Raw genomic sequence first — 18,317 nt, forward strand, 5'->3', positions numbered from 1 at the left:
GATATAACCTGTCCCCCACCCACTCATACCGCTCCCCCTCTGCTCCTTCTTCCCCAGTGTCTGCTCTGCCCCTATACCTCTGGAGAGATGGGTCTGTCTGGGTTTCCCTCCCGAACTCCTCTGGGGAATCCCAACTAGCTAACGTCTGCCCTGGGGGGTCAGTCGGGGAATCGGTTCTTACCTGGGTCTCAGCAGCAGGTGGGCCGGTTCCAGCAGCACGGGTCTGAGCACGGGTAGTCACTGGATTGGCTTCGCCAGGTCCCATAGTAGCATAGGCAGAAATCAGAGGGGCCAAATCATTTCCCAGCAAAACATCGGCAGGCAAGTCCTTCATAACCCCCACATTCACATGTCCAGCTCCCACTCCCCAGTCCAAATGAACCCGGGCAACAGGCAGGCGGAACACGGCGCCTCCTGCCACCCTTACTGCCACAGTATTCCCGGTGTGTTGGTGTTCCGAAACCAGGTTCTTTTGGAGCAAGGTCATAGTAGCTCCGGTGTCTCTTAGACCAGTGACCTCTTTCCCATTCAACTTAACGGTCTGCCTGTGGTGTTGGCGTTTGTCCTGCTGAGCTGCTTGTACTGGGTCTGCTTCGTGAAGGAAACCCCAAAACTCCTCCTGCTCAAGGCAGTGAGCAGAAGGCTGAGGTGGCTGCTGGGCTCCGCCGGCTGGGTTTCTCCAGGACTGTGCTTGGTTGGCATTGTTTAAGGGGCATTCTGGTCTTTTATGTCCCATCTGCTTGCATCCATAGCACTGGACCTGGTTGGAGTAACCCCGTTTGTTGAATCGGGCTGACTGCCCATGGTTGGTTGCTGGCGGCATAGCGGGGGTACGTTGTGCTGGGGGGTGATATATGTTGGTGGTTGGAGGTGCTGCCGGTTTGTATTCCACTCGGGCAGGGACCTTGGCTGCTGTCTGATCGAGCTTACGGGCATCAGTGTATTCGTCAGCCAGACGAGCAGCTTCATGGAAGGTAGCGGGTTTACGGTCCCTGACCCACTCACAAACTCCTGCAGGTAACTTGTCAAAGCAGTGTTCTAGCAGAAACACTTGCAGCACCTCTTCCCCAGTTACCGCTCGGCACCCTGTCATCCAGTGGGCTGCCGTGCGGTGTACCCGGCATGCCCATTCCACATAGGAATCACCAGCCTGTTTATTATTGTCCCGGAATCGCCTCCGGTACGCCCCAGGGGTAACAGCGTACCGGGCCAAAAGGGCATCTTTTACCGCCCGGTAGCTAGTGAGTTCCTCCTCTGGGATGGCCCGAAAAGCTTCACTGGCCCGGCCGGATAATTTCCCAGAGAGGATAGGAACCCATTCTTCTGCGGGCACCTGGTGTAAAGCACACTGTCGTTCAAAGTCCGCCAGGAACCCGTCTATCTCTCCTTCAGTCTCAATAAAATTTCTAAAAGCAGCAAATGGTACCTTTTTCTTCCCATTATTATTATGGGGTACCTCTGCTGCTGCAGCTCCGCTTCTCTGGAGCGCCTGTTGTGCTGCCACTGCGGCTTGTACTTGCACCACAATATCCGCTGCAGGGTTGGGGCCAAAGTGTGCCAGCCTTATCTGAACTGCCCGGTTAAACGCTATCTCCTCGGGTGTTAAATCCAGCAGGCCAGGCACATTAGCTATCTCCCTTCCCTGTGCTGTATCCATCTCTACCAATATAGCAATAATCTCTCTTTTCTTGAGATTGCTCGCTGATCGTCCTCTGCGCTCCAAAATGTCTTTAAGGGTAGCACGCCTTAATTCCTCATATTGCATTTCCAATCCGGGGTGTGTAGCTGGCCTTCAGGGCGGTGGGATTCATCCCGTCGCTTGCCACCAATTGTTAAAGACACTCACCGCCTGGAGAGTGAAGCCGCCGTTTAGTCGATAATCCCCTTTCTCCAGAAATGCAATTCCAGTATAACCGATCATAAAACTCCCGAACGGAGCATACGAATGCGGTAACTCCCGATCAGCAATCCATCCGAAATCCTTCCACAGCTAGAAATAAACGAAAACGCTGTCCCAATAGTCAATCCCTCCACAAACGAGACAAAGCTCCGTTTTGAAGGTCAAGCAGAATGTGTTTAATGGGGGCTACCTGCCCAGTATTTATGCAGGTCTCCACCAGGTAGACACTCCCCTAGGGGACCTGGTGGAAGACTGTAAAATATATTAAACAGTAGCCAATCACAGTGGCTATAACACAAGCCCTTCCCATTTTACCCATAATACATCTTTTCCTATCCTGGAGATAATTAGGGAGAAACCTAATTAACTCCGAGGATAGGAACCATCGCCATTTTAAAACCAAACACAAAAAATGCAATAAAATACATAAAATCAGAAGTACCGAATATATAGTGTTCGTGCAACGTATCCCCAGATAGCCTGGATCTGAGGGCATATCCCTACCGAATAGCGCTCAGGTCCGATGTACACAGTCCAATCGCCATGGAGTCAAAGTCTCTCATAAGTCCTTCGGTATACGAATGACTCCATGGGACGGCTATCTGGGTAAGTTCATACGGATGAAAGAAACTCCCGAACGGAACAGTGTTCGTATGCCTCCAAGGAAATAGAAGGGGAGACGGCCGTCTCCAGCGGTGTTCGGTAGATAAAGAGTCCGTTTTTAGATCCATGGGTTTTGCACCGAACACCGCTGATTCGCCTCGTGTCCAAAATGGCCGCTGCCTCGTGTTCGGCATACGAACGACGACCACCCGTACGAAATGGAATGGAGAGGTGTTTGCGGTTAACCACAACGTTCTAATTTGTGGTCAAGGTGTTAATGAGCCGCACACTCCTCTCCTGGGTGGCCGATGTTCGGTAGTTTCAATCGGTACTTTAGAAAACGTACGAACAACAGCATACGGACAGGAAATCCACGAATCCAATGAAAACAGACGAACCAGCAATACAGGTCTATGCAGCAGGGTTCGTCACAAGCCCGTATCCCCCTGGTCGGGAACCGAACAGAACTTTTGTGGTCCCCCTCTTTATTGACCACCCCTGGCAGTTAACAGCAAATAAAGGATTAACTCACATGCTTTCCTTGGGTGGCCGCCGTTCGTATAACAGAACGCACATGGTCCAGTGTATGGCAGGCTTTTTTTGTCTCCTGAACACACGCAGCGGTACTTGGTCATTGAATGCTTGGAAAAGCTTTTGGCTTTACACTTTCGCGAACCCCAGTGAAAAAGGGACTGCTGCCTGTACACTTTCCCAACCAGCTACACGAACCTCGGGAGATAGGAACTACGGACTGGGGGGAGCATTCGCTACCTATGACCCAGGGGGAGCATTTTGTCGGTGTTCGTACAGTAACCTCGATCAGAGACCGGCCGCTGCCCTGGATTCTCTGGAACTCTTTTGAGGCATCACGTTGTGGTCGACCAGACAAAACGTCTCCCGAATGACGATTTCGTTTCACCAAACCGATCTGAGTACTTTTTGGACATGTTGGTCACTCAGACACGGGCTATTCTGGAATATAAGATTTGTGGGGTTTTTATAAGTTTTTTTGTTTTTGGGGTGATCTGCAATATTTTATGTTATTTCCTGCAACTGAGAGATAATTGAGTTATCCAGTTTAGAGCTTGATTATCTGGGAAAAAACCTTGTAATGCTGCTGTGGAGACTCCATGCTAGGGGCCGTGCATAAAAATCAATGTGTGGCCGAATAAAAATCATTTGACTCCCAGAACTGTGTGTCGTCCAGTTACTGGGGATTTGGGCTATAATCACTGACCAACGATTTCTTACAGCTCTAGAGGATTCCAGCTTTGCTACAAAAGTGATTTTTATTACCGTTCTTTCAATGCGTGGTAGGGATGTGCATGGGGGAAAAATTTGGTTCGGTTCGGTATTCCGAAATTCGGGACTTAGGCACTTCGGCACTTTGGGACTTCAGCACTTCGGTTCGATTCGGCACTTCGGAACTTCATCAACTTCGGAACTTCTGATTGGATGGCTTAAATCAACCAGAGTGTTCTGAGCCTAATTGCTTTATAAGCCTTTCCCCGCCCTGCAGAGCTCAGTCTGCGCGGAGCCCTCCATGGGTGATTTATTTAATTTTTTTACAGGTACTTAATTATTGTTCCCCCCTCACTATTTTTAGGGTGAGGGGGGTAGGAAGGGATTTGTATTATTTTTTTGGGAGGGCGTGACTAGGGGATTGGGGACCCCTAGTCAACTGGGGGGGGCATTTTCATTAAGGGGCCCCAACCCGCAGCTCAGGGGTGGGGGCTGAGTGGGAGGACAATAGGCCCCCCCCTTCAAGTAATTTAGGGCCCCCACCCACCGCTCAAGGGTTGGGGCCGGGGGGGAGGACAATAGGTCCCCCCCTCTTTCAGGTAATTTAGGGCCCCCACCCACTGCTCAGGGGTGGAGACGGGGGGAGGACAATAGGTCCCCCCCCTTTTATTTTACTTTAGGCCCCCACCTGCCGCTCTGGGGTGGGGGCCAGGGGGGAGGACAATAGGTCCCCCCCTTATTCTAATTTAGGGCCTCCACCCATCGCTCAAGGGTGGGGGCCGGGAGGAGGAAAATAGGCCCCCCCTTCAAGTAATTTAGGGCCCCCACCCACCGCTCAGGGGTTGGGGCCGGGAGGGAGGTCAATAGGTCCCCCCCTCTTTCAAGTAATTTAGGGCTAAGTAACTTACATTTTATATGAATGTGTGTTACATGATTGTTGTAAGTGTTGCAAATGCTTAGAGCTGAATCCTGGCTATGTTTGTATACTTTTTTATTTAAACTTGTATACAGTGTAACATTCTTCCTTCTTCCACTGGGTAGGTATATTAGTACTTCGGCAATACTGTGCTTCGGAATTTCAGCATCTTCGGAACTTCAACTCTTCGGAACTTCGACACTTCGGAAATTCTGCAATTTCTGAACTTCAGGACTTCGCCAATTCAGCTATTTGGACATTCGGAAGTATCCGAATTGGCCGAAATTCGTCTGAATTGACATTCGGAACGAAACGAATTGCACATGTCTAATGCATGGTACGCTTATTCATACTCTCCCGAAATCCAAGCAGGTCGTGGGAAAAATCAAGCGCTTTGTCATTCGCATACACAAACATCAGTCAAGACTTGATGAAGGGTACAACTGTAATACTTTATTATGGCCAGATGGCCCACTTTTATACATAGACACCCAGCATGGGGTCTCCAGCAAAAATATATTAAAACATGCCCAGGCGTCTCTGTGTCTGGGAGATAATTAAGTATACTTTGCTTAAACTAATTATCTCTCAGGCACTAGAGGTACAAAATATAAAACATATAACACCCCAAAACATACAAAATATTACTATGGACCCCTACAAGTCCTATATCCCCCCATAGCCTGGATCTGAGTGCCCAACGAGTCCAAATAGTGCTCAGATCCCACGAATACAGCCGAATTGCCACCGGAGTAAAGTTTTGACCGACCGCACCTGTGGCATCTGTTCAAAATAGTTCCATGAGAAAAGTAGACGCAGTCGGTCACTTTCGGGAGTCCCAAAGCAAACAAACAACCAAACAGTTCCCCGGCTCATAGGTAGCGATTGTTCCTCTAGTTTGTGCGTACCTTTTCATCGAATAACGTTCTCCTGGCTTATCGGGAATAGAAGCAGGCGTTCGTAGTTTACCGGTTTGCAAGTCCTGCTGCCTGCTTTCGGGAGACAAGGTGGCCGCCGTTTTCCAGCGCACATGTTGTTCGGTTATACGAATGGCAGCCGCCCAGGGGGAGCACTTAATTTTGTGGTTACTTTGAAGTTAAATGAGCCAGGGTGGCTCAAAATGCATCTTCATCTGACTCTTAACCCTCATTTTGTATTTCCTATCCTCTCTTTTGAATATTTTTTAATACCCTTTAGTGTATCTTGTCCCCTCTTGTGTGTCTCTTACACCTCCCCCCCTCTGTTCTACATACTTGCCTTTGGTGTTTCTCTTATTTTCTCCCAGCTCCGTTGTGTGTCTCTTGCTTCCCCCAGCTCTTTTGTTTGCATTTTACCCCTTTACTTCCCCCAAGCTTATTTGTGTGCCCCTCTGTGCATCTATCCTCCAGCACCTTTGTGTGTCTCTTTCTCCCCCAGCATCTTTGTGTTTCTCTTACCTCTCCCAAAGGTCTTTGTGTGTCTCTTATTTTCTCTTATTTACGTAGGTGATCCAGAGTGTGTTTTGAGAATGTAGTGTGTTTATGTGGTGCAATGTGTCTATAAAGGAAGTAATGTGTGCAGTGTGTGTGAGGGGTTAGGCATGTAGTTTGCAGTGTGTGTGAAGGGTGCATAGAGGTGCTGTGTGTATATGTGAAGGGTGCTATGTGTGTGAGTGGTGTTGTGTGATGGGAATGCTCTGTGTGTGTGAGTGTAAGGGTGCTGTGTGTGTCAGAGGTGCCATGTGTGTTTGAAGGGTGCTGTGTGTGTGTGAGGGGTGGTGTTTGTGAAGAGTGCACAAGGTTTACTGTGGGGGTGAGATGGAAGAACATTTATTTGGGATGCTGTGTGTGAGGGGTGCTGTGTGTATAGAGGTGCTGTGTGTATATGTGAGGGGTGCTATGTGTGTGAGTGATGTTGTGTGATGGGAATGCTCTGTGTATGTGTGTGTAAGGGTGCTGTGTGTGTCAGGGGTGCCATGTGTGTTTGAAGGGTGCTGTGTGTGTGTGAGGGGTGGTGTGTGTGTGAAGAGTGCATAAGGTTGTCTGTAGGGGTGAGATGGAAGAAAATGTATTTTTTTTATTTAAAAAAATTAAAAACTTTTTGTCTGTGTTTGTGAGGGGTGCTTTGTGTACATAAGGGTGCTGTGTGTGAGAGGCTTTCTTGATGTGTGTGATGGGTGCTGTGTGTGTGTAAGAATGCTGTGTGTGAAGGGTGCTATGTGTGTGAGTTGTGCTTATGTGTGTGAGAGGTGGTATGTGTGTGTGTAAGAGAGCCTTGTGCAAATTGTGCTCTGTGTGTGATGGGTGCTGTTTGTGTAAAAGGTGATGTGTGTGTGTCAGTGGTGCTGTGTGTGTGTGTGTGTGTGTGTGTGTGTGTGTGTGTGTGTGTGTGTGAAGGATTCTGTGTGTGTCAAGGGTGCTGTGAGTTTTGAGTCCTGTTGTGTGTGTGTAAGAGTGCTAATGTCTGGTTCACTTAATGCACTTCTGTATGTGACAGCATGTTTGAGGAACATTTAAAATATAGGTTAATAATATATCGTGATTTAATACTTTAATGTACTAATCAATTCAAAAAGTACATACAACTGGCTAAGCACAAAGTTTTTATTAATATGATTGTTGATTATATGAGGACATTAGCAAGAAGTAATAATATATAAAAGTTTTTTAACAATGCAACAAAAAGCCAATGTTAAATAATAAAATGTTGAAGTAATGAACACTAGCTTGTGAAAAATATTTTTATCAATGTATCTATTTAATTAGTGCACATATACCTTATTTGTTCTTCATTTAGTTGTGTCTTAATGTTAGATCATTTAATTGGATTTAATGTAGTATATTTATTTATTTTGTTATCAAGGCTGTCATCAGAAATACTGGGGCCCATTACAAACCCACCAACCTCAACCATTTCCTCCTCTACCTTCATAATACTACAACCTCCTAAATCTCACCTCAATTCAAGCCTTTGTTTGTGAACAGGTTATTTATGCAGCTTAGACTGAACACTGAGGCTCCTGGGTGTGACAATGCTGTATGGAAGTCAGGGAGCATACGATTGACACCTCTTTATTCAGCTGCTGGATCAGAGAATTAGTGAACATAGGAATGTTGGGAGGATGTGATGGGAGTCGGGAGACCATAAGGAAGTCATGCAGGCTTCACTTCAGTTACTGTTAAGAGACTCTGATTTTCCTGGACAATGTGTTCCAGTTAGGGGAGATACTTCTTTATCCCTAACTGCTTAGTGTGACAGGGCCCATGCAGGCCGCAGTACTCAGTTTGACCACTTATTGGGGTACTGGCTGTACAAACCCACCTTCATGGAGGATCTGTTTGTAATACAGCAATGAGTTGCATTGAGTAGATATCAACTTGCCAATTTTAAACAAAAGCAGATAAGTTGGGATAAATCTTCAACTCAGCCAAGTTTCTTTCCATAGTTCTTTTGTCTTGGCTATTTTGCAAAAATGAACAGCAATTTGGCAATGATTTTTTGCAAAATGACTGTCATATGCCCCAGATTTACTGTCTATTAAATGATATTGGTCATGAAAAATACAACTTAATCTTAAATGATAGAGAATCAAATTTAATCTAGACAATTGTTAACAAATGTCTATTTAATAAACAGCATTTTTCTCCATTTGTCAGTCAAGTCAGTTTATGCCAGTTGGCACAGAGCTAAAAAGGCTGTGCTCTTCATGACCGTTATCATATAAACCCTACCGTGGGCCTCTCTCCTGCATGCCTTCAACCTAAGGGAAAACAATGCCTGCAGGAGGGTGGAAGGAGGAGGGGAAGGCTCTATGTGAGAGCACCAGCAGCATCACAGAGAGAAATAGCTAGAATTATTTATTGCAGGAGCTTCAGACAGGGAATCTGAGAATGAAGCAAGAGAACAGATACATTTGGCTGTGACCCTTCAGTGTTGTCTGTGCTTTGCCAAACAGGGGTATGCAGGAGAGGTGTATCTTATAGCAAGTTTAACATCCACGAAAACATGATTGATGCTCTCAGCAGGAGACATGGGTAATCTAAATTAAACTATGAGCTTTGAATAGTATAAAGGGAAAAAACACTTAATTGGATGACGTGAGTCAAGCCAGATTGTTAGAAATCTACAAATCTATATCTGTCATGACAGGTTCACTTTCATATGCTCTTCAAAGTGTGAAGAATCCAATGCAAAGTGTAAATTAAAACCTTCTGAGTAACTCAAGTTGGGGTAATTCACATGTATCTCAGGTCCAGATAATATTTTCTAGTGATTTTCAGTGCTTTAAAAAACACTATAACATTAGGAATACAAAAGTGTATTCCTAACGCTATCGTGTCCCTCTGGTCCCCCCTCAATTGAGCCGCACCCCCCACGCTCTGGCACTACAAGGGTTATAAAACCCTTGTAACAATTACCTGATTCCACCGACAATGTACCTCGACGCTGGGTTGGCACTCCGCCTCCTTCGACGGTACTTGACAGGTGGGCTAATGCGCATGTGCGGCAAGCGCTTTGAGCGCATTAGGCCCTTTCCATAGGAAAGCATTGACTCAATGTTTTCTTATGGGGATTTAACTGATGCTGGATGTCCTAATACAGAGTGTGAGGATGTCCAGCATCAGTTAGGCAACAAAAATCATCTAGTAAGCAGGAAGTGTCTTAACCATGCAATGTAATTAATGCAGTTTCTCGGGAACTGCAATAATTAACACTGCATGGTTAAGGTGACAGGGGCATTGCACCCATTTCACTTTAATGAGCTGAAGTGGTCTGGGTGCCTATAGTGTCCCTTTAATCTTTATAATTACACATCTGATGTTGGTACCGGGGCTTCACTATAAAGCAATTGTTTGAAAGTAGGCTTACATTCTAATAAAAATTCCTTTAAATGATCTGAAAGCAAGATAGTACGATCAATGCAATCGTAGGTTTCCGTGAAAATATTTATTTATTAGAACATTTTAAGAGTCCGCAGCAGCACCTTTCATGTCTATAACTTACTTCAAGTAGTTCCCGATAAGTGCAGCATATTCTGTTTACAAATACAATCTATAGTTTTCCCTTTTATAGTAATACCATGCATCACCTATCTTATAACGTATAATTTAGATTAAAAGAGGTAGCTCCATATTGTAGAGACAGTGTTACTCCAAGCCTCAATATTTTTATTAAAACAAAAATAAATAACAAAGACAATATATAAACTAAATCTAAGTATCCGCACATACCAAGGATGGAATGGTAATGGTTTTATAGTCTAGCTTTTTATATTCTTTATAACTACATGTGATATGTATATCATTCTTAGAAAGAGAGAGACATTTTATGAACAATTTGCTTGTGTTCACATTACTGCAGCTTTTCTTGTTATCGTCATTGCTCACATGTCATGAACAAAAAAAAAGGTTAAAAAAACAAAACAACTTTGTACATGAATAACTCTGCTGCGATTTTGCTTTGGCAACAATAAAACCTAGAACTCGCCATGTGCAAATCTTCTCATTAGACATATTTCAACGCTTTGGTTTGCATATATCTATCAACCATGATCATATCCTTAGTCCTGTGTCTATATTGTTATACATCTGGTTGTAGTTACACCATCTTTCAGTGCCACCGTCTGTTGCACGTGTAGAAGCCTACAACAGATGTTTCATTATGTGTACCATATACTCATAAATATGCTTCTTTGATGTTAAGTTATTGTTTGTGCATTTACTAAGTGGTAATATGTTCCACGATTTGCTAGAAGCTCCTGGTGATTCCCGTATTCTATTATTTTTCCATTCTTCATCACAACAATGGTATCTGCATTCTGCACAGTCGATAGCCTGTGCGCGATTATGATGCAGGTTCTTCCTTCTCTCGCCTGGTCAAGGGCTTGTTGTACAACCTAAGTACAAGTAAATAAAAACATAGACAGCTAATGGACATTTCAGATGAAATTGTGTCAATTTGAAAAAGGCCAGCAGTTCTATAATTGAGATCAGTCTAACTGAAAGGATAGGGACGCTTTGAAATTTCTTGTGACCCCATTATTCTTTCTTAATCCACAATGCAAAATGTTGTATGTTTTGTCTGGATGAATTAATATACATGGGTGTGTTAAAAAGAGTTGGCCCCAGAAATGCATGGTAGAAGTTGCTGTGTAAAAGATATTTTTTCTTCAAAGGATGCACTTGTACATGCTAACTATTACATGTATGATGACCAACATTTAAGCTAAGAAAAGCATGTGGTTGTCAAAATTTACCCCAAAAAACCTACTCAATCGAAAAAAGTTTGCTGGAGTGCCTGATGTCAATTTTTTACTAAACGGGAACAGGCATTCCAACCTTTTCTAAACAGACAAACAAACTGTAGTCGCAAGGAAATCAATTAACCAAAGAGTATACTCTTATCCACTGTTGTATATTAACCCGCTTTCAAAATATTGGATTTGATGAGGTAAGGTCCTCTGGATCTTTAGCATCTCTTGAGCCTTTATTTCTATTATTCTTCACACTATAGCCAATGTGGTGGATGAAGAGGAGAGGTCCCTTGTTGGGCCTCTTGACATTTTTTGGGGGGTGTGTCAGGGAACCCTAATTTTCTTTTTAATCGTTTATTTATATTTGTTTTAATATGAAGGGACACAATTTTTAAGTCTGAGGTATCTAATCATGTTTTCGTTATGATATGCTAGGGTTTCACAAACATTAGATAAGTAGTCTTTTTTAAAATGTTCTCCTATCTAATGTCCTTGTGTAGCTAAACAGAAGTCTAGAAGGATTGGTTAAAGTATCATAATAGGGATTGTGTATGAGGATAATCTGGAATGTACATAATTATTCCACTCTTCCCATCTGGCAGTGTCTGTACTCCCTGAGAGAACCATTTTCAAAGACATTTTGTCATAGATCTGGTTATCTGGAGTGCTGTTAAAGGCATCCATCATAGTGACTTGACAGTTTTGTATTTCCTCACTCTACACATTTGTACGGCAATCAATATATTAATTAGAGCTCACAATTTGGCAATGGAGCAGTATTCTTTTATTTTTTAAAACTTTTTTTAGGCTATGGGTCACAGGAATTTGTAGTGTTTACACCTGCTTAAGTAATTAAAAACAACTCAGCTACATGAAAAACTGAACTCTGAATGTTTGGTGTTAATCTAGACAAGAACCATTACAGTTTTGCTCTAATAGATCTCTTTCACCATTCACTGGGATTTATATTATGCTCTGTGTTCTTACCTTCTCACTTTCATTGTCCAATGCAGAAGTGGCTTCATCTAGAAGTAGAACTTTGGGTGAACGAATAAGTGCTCTGGCTATTGCTATCCTCTGTTTCTGGCCTCCTGAGAGTTGAGTTCCTTTTCCTCCTACAGGTGTGTTGTATTTCTAAGGAAATACATATGCACATGTTACTGATGTTGTAGGTGTTGTACCGAAATTCCTATACACAGATTATTATTTCTAACACATTCCTAGAAGGTCAATTGAATGTCTTGCAATTACTGAATGCAATATCAAAATTATCTTCTCTGGAGGTACAATTTAAAAAAAAAAGACTACTTTTCATGCAATTATAATAAAAAATCCTAAAAAAGTATAGATGAATTACACCAATGTCCTTTCTATTAAACCTTTGAGGGAAACCCACTGATGGATTTAAGAAAGCCAATTGGGAACCATCATCCACACTGGTCAAAAAATGGGAGGCTCCTCATCCACATGTTTTATGATGGCATTTCTGCTCTACTCCTTTTTCTACACTGCAAATTGATTTACTATTCTATACTCCTGTATCGTCCTCTATATGATTTTGAATTCTTCCATTACTGATTACTCACTGGTCTACCATGTTTGGATGGTTACTTGTGAGCCAAGTCAATATCTGTTGTAGAGATCTGAACATCAACAGAACTGAAGAAGCAGGATGTCAATTCATTAGCCAAGAACACCAGATGACCACTATCTGCCAATGAATGACCCTCTGTGCATGGAATATGCACATAGTTGACATTAGCCAGCCTAAAACTCTTGTCCGGGCTGGCTGATGACATACAAATGATGCTGCTGGGGGTGGAGTTACAGCTCTATCAGTAAAGAGGTCAGACTCTGTATGTGCAGAGCTTAACAAAATGCTGATCATACAAATTACAGGTACCAGGACCACTTCAAATCACTGACATAGTCATGGTACTTGGAGTAACCCTTCATATGATATTATTCACTAGATTATACATTTGTTTCAGACAAGTTTTATTATGAATAAAGACACAATATAACACATCTAAAATTTCACTAACCATTAAACCTATTTTACAAAGTAATAATAATGTCAAGTAAAATCAGTGAAATTTGAATTTCTGACCTTAAAATTTAAATCATACTTTTCAATTAAGTAACTGCCAAAAGTAATGTTTGGCACAACCTCACTCATTACCAAGCCACCAAATATTCACCTCAGGGAGTCCTTCTATGAAGGAATGGATATTGGCGGCTTTTGCCGCTTTCTGTATTTCTTCCATTGATACAGTGCGGGTGTTGTCTCCATAAGCAATGTTTTCGGCAATGCTATAATTAAACAGCACTGGCTCTTGGGACACGATTCCAAGTTGTGAACGGAGCCATTGCACATTCAAACACTTAGCACTGATATTATCAAACAGCTGAGAAAGGAAAGTTGGAGATATTAAATTAAAATAAATTACACATTGATGCATGTCAGTCAAATTAAGGTTTCAGATGATACCTGATACCTTTGCTATCTGATCTTCTATGGCTATTTTCACAAGTGGTAGATTTTTAAACACAGACACTTACAGCATTCTATAGGGCAAAGCAGACCAAATGCCTTGTGGGCCAATGTACAACAGCCGGGTGAAGATTAATACACATTGCTTGAGTACATTAATATATTGTGGCCCAGCAGCATATTTCTGGGCTGCAGACCATGGCCATAGTTCTCCTTGCCTGAGTACATCTACTGAAAAACTGCAGTCATGCTTGTATGAAGAAGCTTGTATGTAGAGGTAATCAGCCCAGCAAAAGCTAATATGCTTCCTGCAGTAGGAAAAGATTGATGACATGAGGCAGCACGCAGCCTGCACACTAAGGGCCACCTTAGCCACCATGCACTTAGGGCCACCCGATGAGCATGTGTCTCCAGCACAACCGGCTCCCTTTAATAATGGCAGCGAGTGCTAGAAGGAAGTGTCACTTCCTCCCTGCTAACAGATCGAGCCACACTGGAGGAACAGGCAGGGTGGAGGGGGTGCAGTTTGGGAAAGCCTATGACTTCCAACAGCCTCAGTCAGCAGACTGGAGCCCATGGAAGTCACTCTCCTGCACCCAACGGGTAGGAAACAGGAGGGTAGCAAAAAATGTGTACATTTACATGTGCGTCTGTGTATCTATTAATGTGCCTGTACGTGTATCTGTACATCTATCTGTGTGTCTGTATGTGTGCCTGTGCATCTATCTGTGTGTTTTTCTGTGTGTCTGTGTACCTTTCTGTGTGTGTGTTTTTATGTGTGTCTGTGCATCTATCTGTGTGTCTGTATGTGTGACTGTGTATCTGTGAATCTGTGTGTCTGTCTATGTGTCTACCAGTGTGTCTATATGTGTGATTGTGTATCTGTGTATCTATCTATCTATCTATCTATCTATGTATTTATCTGTGTGTCTGTGTCTGTGTATCTATTGGTGTGTTAGTATGTGTGTGTGTCTGTATGTGTGACTGTGTATCTATCTGTGAATCTGTGTGTCTGTCTGTGTGTCTATCAGTGTGTCTATATGTGTGATTGTGTATCTCTCTGTGTATCTATCTATCTATGTATTTATCTGTGTGTCCGTATCTGTGTCTGTGTATCTACCGGTGTGTTAGTATGTGTGTCTGTATGTGTGACTGTGTGTCTATCTATGTATCTATCTGTGTGTCTGTATATGTGACTGTGTATCTATCTGTGAATCTGTGTGTCTGCCTATGTGTCTATCAGTGTGTCTATATGTGTGATTGTGTATCTCTCTGTGTATCTGTGTATCTATCTATGTATTTATCTGTGTGTCCGTATGTCTGTCTGTGTATCTATCTGTGTGTCTGTATGTGTAACTTGTGTCTGTGTATCTGTGTGTCTCTATGTGTGTATGTGTATCTGCAAGTGTGTCAGGGTGTGTCCCTGTGTATCTGTATTTGTGTCAGTGTTTGTATGTGTATGAGTATTATTGTGTGTTTTTGCATGTGTGTCTATGTGTGAATATGTGTGTCTTTGTACCTGTGTATCTGTATCAGCGTGTGTCCCTGTGTATCTGTCTCTGTATTTGTGTCAGTGTTTGTATGTGTATGAGTATTATTGTGTGTTTTTGCATGTGTGCCTATGTGTGAATATGTGTGTCTTTGTACCTGGATGTGTGTCAGTGTGTGTCTGTATCTGCATGTGTGTCTATATGTGTGTGCAGGAGTATTAGTGTATGTGTGTGGCAGTGTATATATGTTTACATCTCAACATTCAGACTCCAGCACTGAACACAAATACACTTGTCCATTCAAACGTCAACATTACAAACAAACACACCCCTACATTCAAAGGCAAACACTGCACACAAGTAAACCACTGCTTTCAAATGGCAACAGTTCATAAAAACCCACAACACTACACCAGGGCCGGTGCAAGGATTTTTGCCGCCCTAGGCAACAATCAATTTTGCCCCCCCCCTCCCCCCCATGAATGCAACTACATTCCCTTTAGATGTTTATTCACTAAACTCTGAATTACAGTGAAGAGACATTTAGGGAAAGAGACGCACTGAGTAGGCATTAAAGGGAAACTATAGTGCCAGGAAAAAAACTTATCCTGGCACTATAGCTTCCCCCTCTGTTAAACGCACCCCCCTTGTGGTGCAGAAGGGGTTAAATCCCCTTCTGTCACTTACCTGGGTCCAGCATGTCTTTTGTGCTGGCTTAGGTCCGCCTTCGCTCCTTAATGGCATTTCCAAGACACTAGGTTTTGCGTGACGCTGGACGTCTCAATGCATAGCCACTAGAGGAGTTAACGTTAACCCAGGACAGTAATTATTTCAGTTTTTTAAAAATTGCAATAATTACCTTTGCAGTGTCACACAATCTCACTAATACACACACTCTCTCACTGGCATACACACTTACACATTCTAACTAACTTACACACTCTAACACATACACATTCTCACTGACCTACACATTGTCACTTGCACACTCTCACTGACATACACATTGTCACTTACACACTCTCACTAACACACACACACACACTCTCACTGACATACACAATGTCACTTACACACTCTTACTGACATACACAATGTCACTTACACACTCTCACTAACACACACACACTCTCTCACTGACATACAGTGTCACCTACACACTCTCACCAACACACATTGCCAGTTACGCACTCTTACTAACACAACACAGTGCCACTTGCACACTCTCTCACACACACACACACACACACACACACACACACACACAGTGTCACTTGCACACTCTCTCTCACACACACACCGTCACTTGCACACTCTCCCTAACACACACACCGTCACTTGCACACTCTCCCTAACACAGTCTCTTGCACACTCTCACACACACACAGTGTCATTTGCACATACTAACAGAGTCTCTTGCACACTCTCACACACAGTGTCATTTGCACATACTAACACAGAGTCTCTTGCACACTCTCCCTAACACACAGAGTCTCTTGCACACTCTCATTAAAACACACACACTGTCAGTTAAACACAAAATCACACCACTCTACATATAGTCACACTTTAATTACACACACAAACACAGTAATTTAACACACACACATCAATTTACAAACATTCATACTATAAACAACCCCCCATGCCATACCTGGGTGCTGTGAAGAGGTCCCGGCAGCAGGATCCAGGATGTTGTTTTTCTTGCTGCTGGGGGAGCAGGGGAGCCGTGCACTGTGAGCACAGGCTGCTTCCTGTTCCCCTCCGAGTGCTTCCTGTGTTCACAGACAGGGGGCAGCCAGGATACCAGTTTACATCCCGGCTTCCCCCAGCCTGCAGGAAGCACATTGTTCTGCTCGGGGGGGTTACAGTAAACCCCACTCACTGAGCAGGTTATCGGCTGCAGAGGGAGCCCAGCAGCTGAATGGCTGCGCTGGGGGGTGGCTAAGGAGCTGCTCACCCAGCACAGCATCCCCAGACAGCAGCAGGGCAGCCCACCAGGAAACCACCCGGTGGGCGCCCCCCAGAGGCCGGCGCCCCAGGCGAATGCCTTATTCGCCTTAATGGTAGCGCCGGCCCTGCACTACACACAAATACACCCTACATTCAAACACATACTCCATAAAAAAAAAAAAAAAAAAAAAAACATGCTTGCATTCGAACACACAAACAGTGTTAAATACAACCATGCAAGGATAAGTATATGGTAAATCCCCAGATGGCAAAGCATTATGGTAGTTGTGTGCCAAATGGAGATCTACCTTTTGGCCATCCTTGTGATAGGGATGGTCCCAAAACAATTCTTGCACCAGGATCATCTTGACAAGTTCCGCCACTGGCATGAGATGTTTGGCTTCAGAGATTATAAAGTGGGCTACTTTGGGCTACGGTACGCCGGGGTCTTATTCTTGCCTCAGTTTTGCTATAAATGTAGCATATGTGAACATGTTACAAAATATCAAAAGTTAATTCAATGGTCTATACTCCTCAACACATATCTCTCAGATTGCATTCAAACTTTCTGCTTTCAACATAATACATCAAACAAGTAAAACCACTAAAGAGAAACCAAATAAGCCCATTTCTTTTATATCATTATATTTTCTTAGAGTTCCTCCGATCTTTTTGCCACACTCATGGTTTCGCTTCTATCATACATTCTTCCCTCTAATTTAACCAACTATATTATATTTGCAGATACTTAAATTCCATTGCAACATTCTCATATTAACTTGCCTTTTTTGTTAACCTATCTTTGTTTGCTAAACTTGCCTGTTACATTTTTATTAAGTATAACTTCTAGCTTCGATTATTCTAATAATAATTGTTTTGCATTTTACATTATATACAGTATCAATTTATGTGATGTTTTAAATGAAGATACATAACCCGAGCCCTTCTTGCCCGCCCTTGTATCTCTCTGATAAGACGTAATTTACGCTCTTATCTATTAACAAACCTAATTATTTAAATTCCTTGGCATATAACTTTCAGATAATAAACCAACTTCTCAATAATATATATTAACATTTTGTTATATCTATGGTATTCTCGCATCATATAATTTCCCCTTATTAACTTATATTGCCCTATGAACACTTTTCATTCTGTGACATTCAAGGTTTACTGTAATATTTTTTTAGTTAACTTTCTTTTTATGCTAACTTGTCTATTACATTATTATTAAGAATAATTTTATGATTCCATTAATAATTATTTTGTATTGTATTATGTATTGTATTTAATCATGCCTATCAAGCCTAACAAATCAAGATCATGCCTAATACTAAAATAGAGTTCTTTCTTAGAGTTCCTCCGATCTTTTTGCCACACTCATGGTTTCGCTTCTATCATACATTCTTCCCTCTAATTTAACCAACTATATTATATTTGCAGATACTTAAATTCCATTGCAACATTCTCATATTAACTTGCCTTTT

At 42.8% G+C, this 18,317-nt stretch overlaps 1 protein-coding gene across 1 annotated transcript in view; it reads right to left on the reverse strand.

Annotated features, from left to right (window-relative positions):
• Positions 1-9,268: 9,268 nt before the first annotated feature.
• The window catches only part of LOC134609036 (ATP-binding cassette sub-family B member 5-like), a 77,248-nt gene continuing 68,199 nt past the window's right edge, over positions 9,269-18,317 (reverse strand). Inside the window, 3 exon segments of the mRNA XM_063452392.1 lie at positions 9,269-10,536; positions 11,881-12,027; positions 13,095-13,301. Of these exon segments, the coding sequence (XP_063308462.1) occupies positions 10,339-10,536; positions 11,881-12,027; positions 13,095-13,301 (552 nt within the window). The 3' untranslated portion in view covers positions 9,269-10,338.

This window comes from Pelobates fuscus, chromosome 4 (assembly GCF_036172605.1).
Source record: "Pelobates fuscus isolate aPelFus1 chromosome 4, aPelFus1.pri, whole genome shotgun sequence".
NCBI lineage: Eukaryota > Metazoa > Chordata > Amphibia > Anura > Pelobatidae > Pelobates > Pelobates fuscus.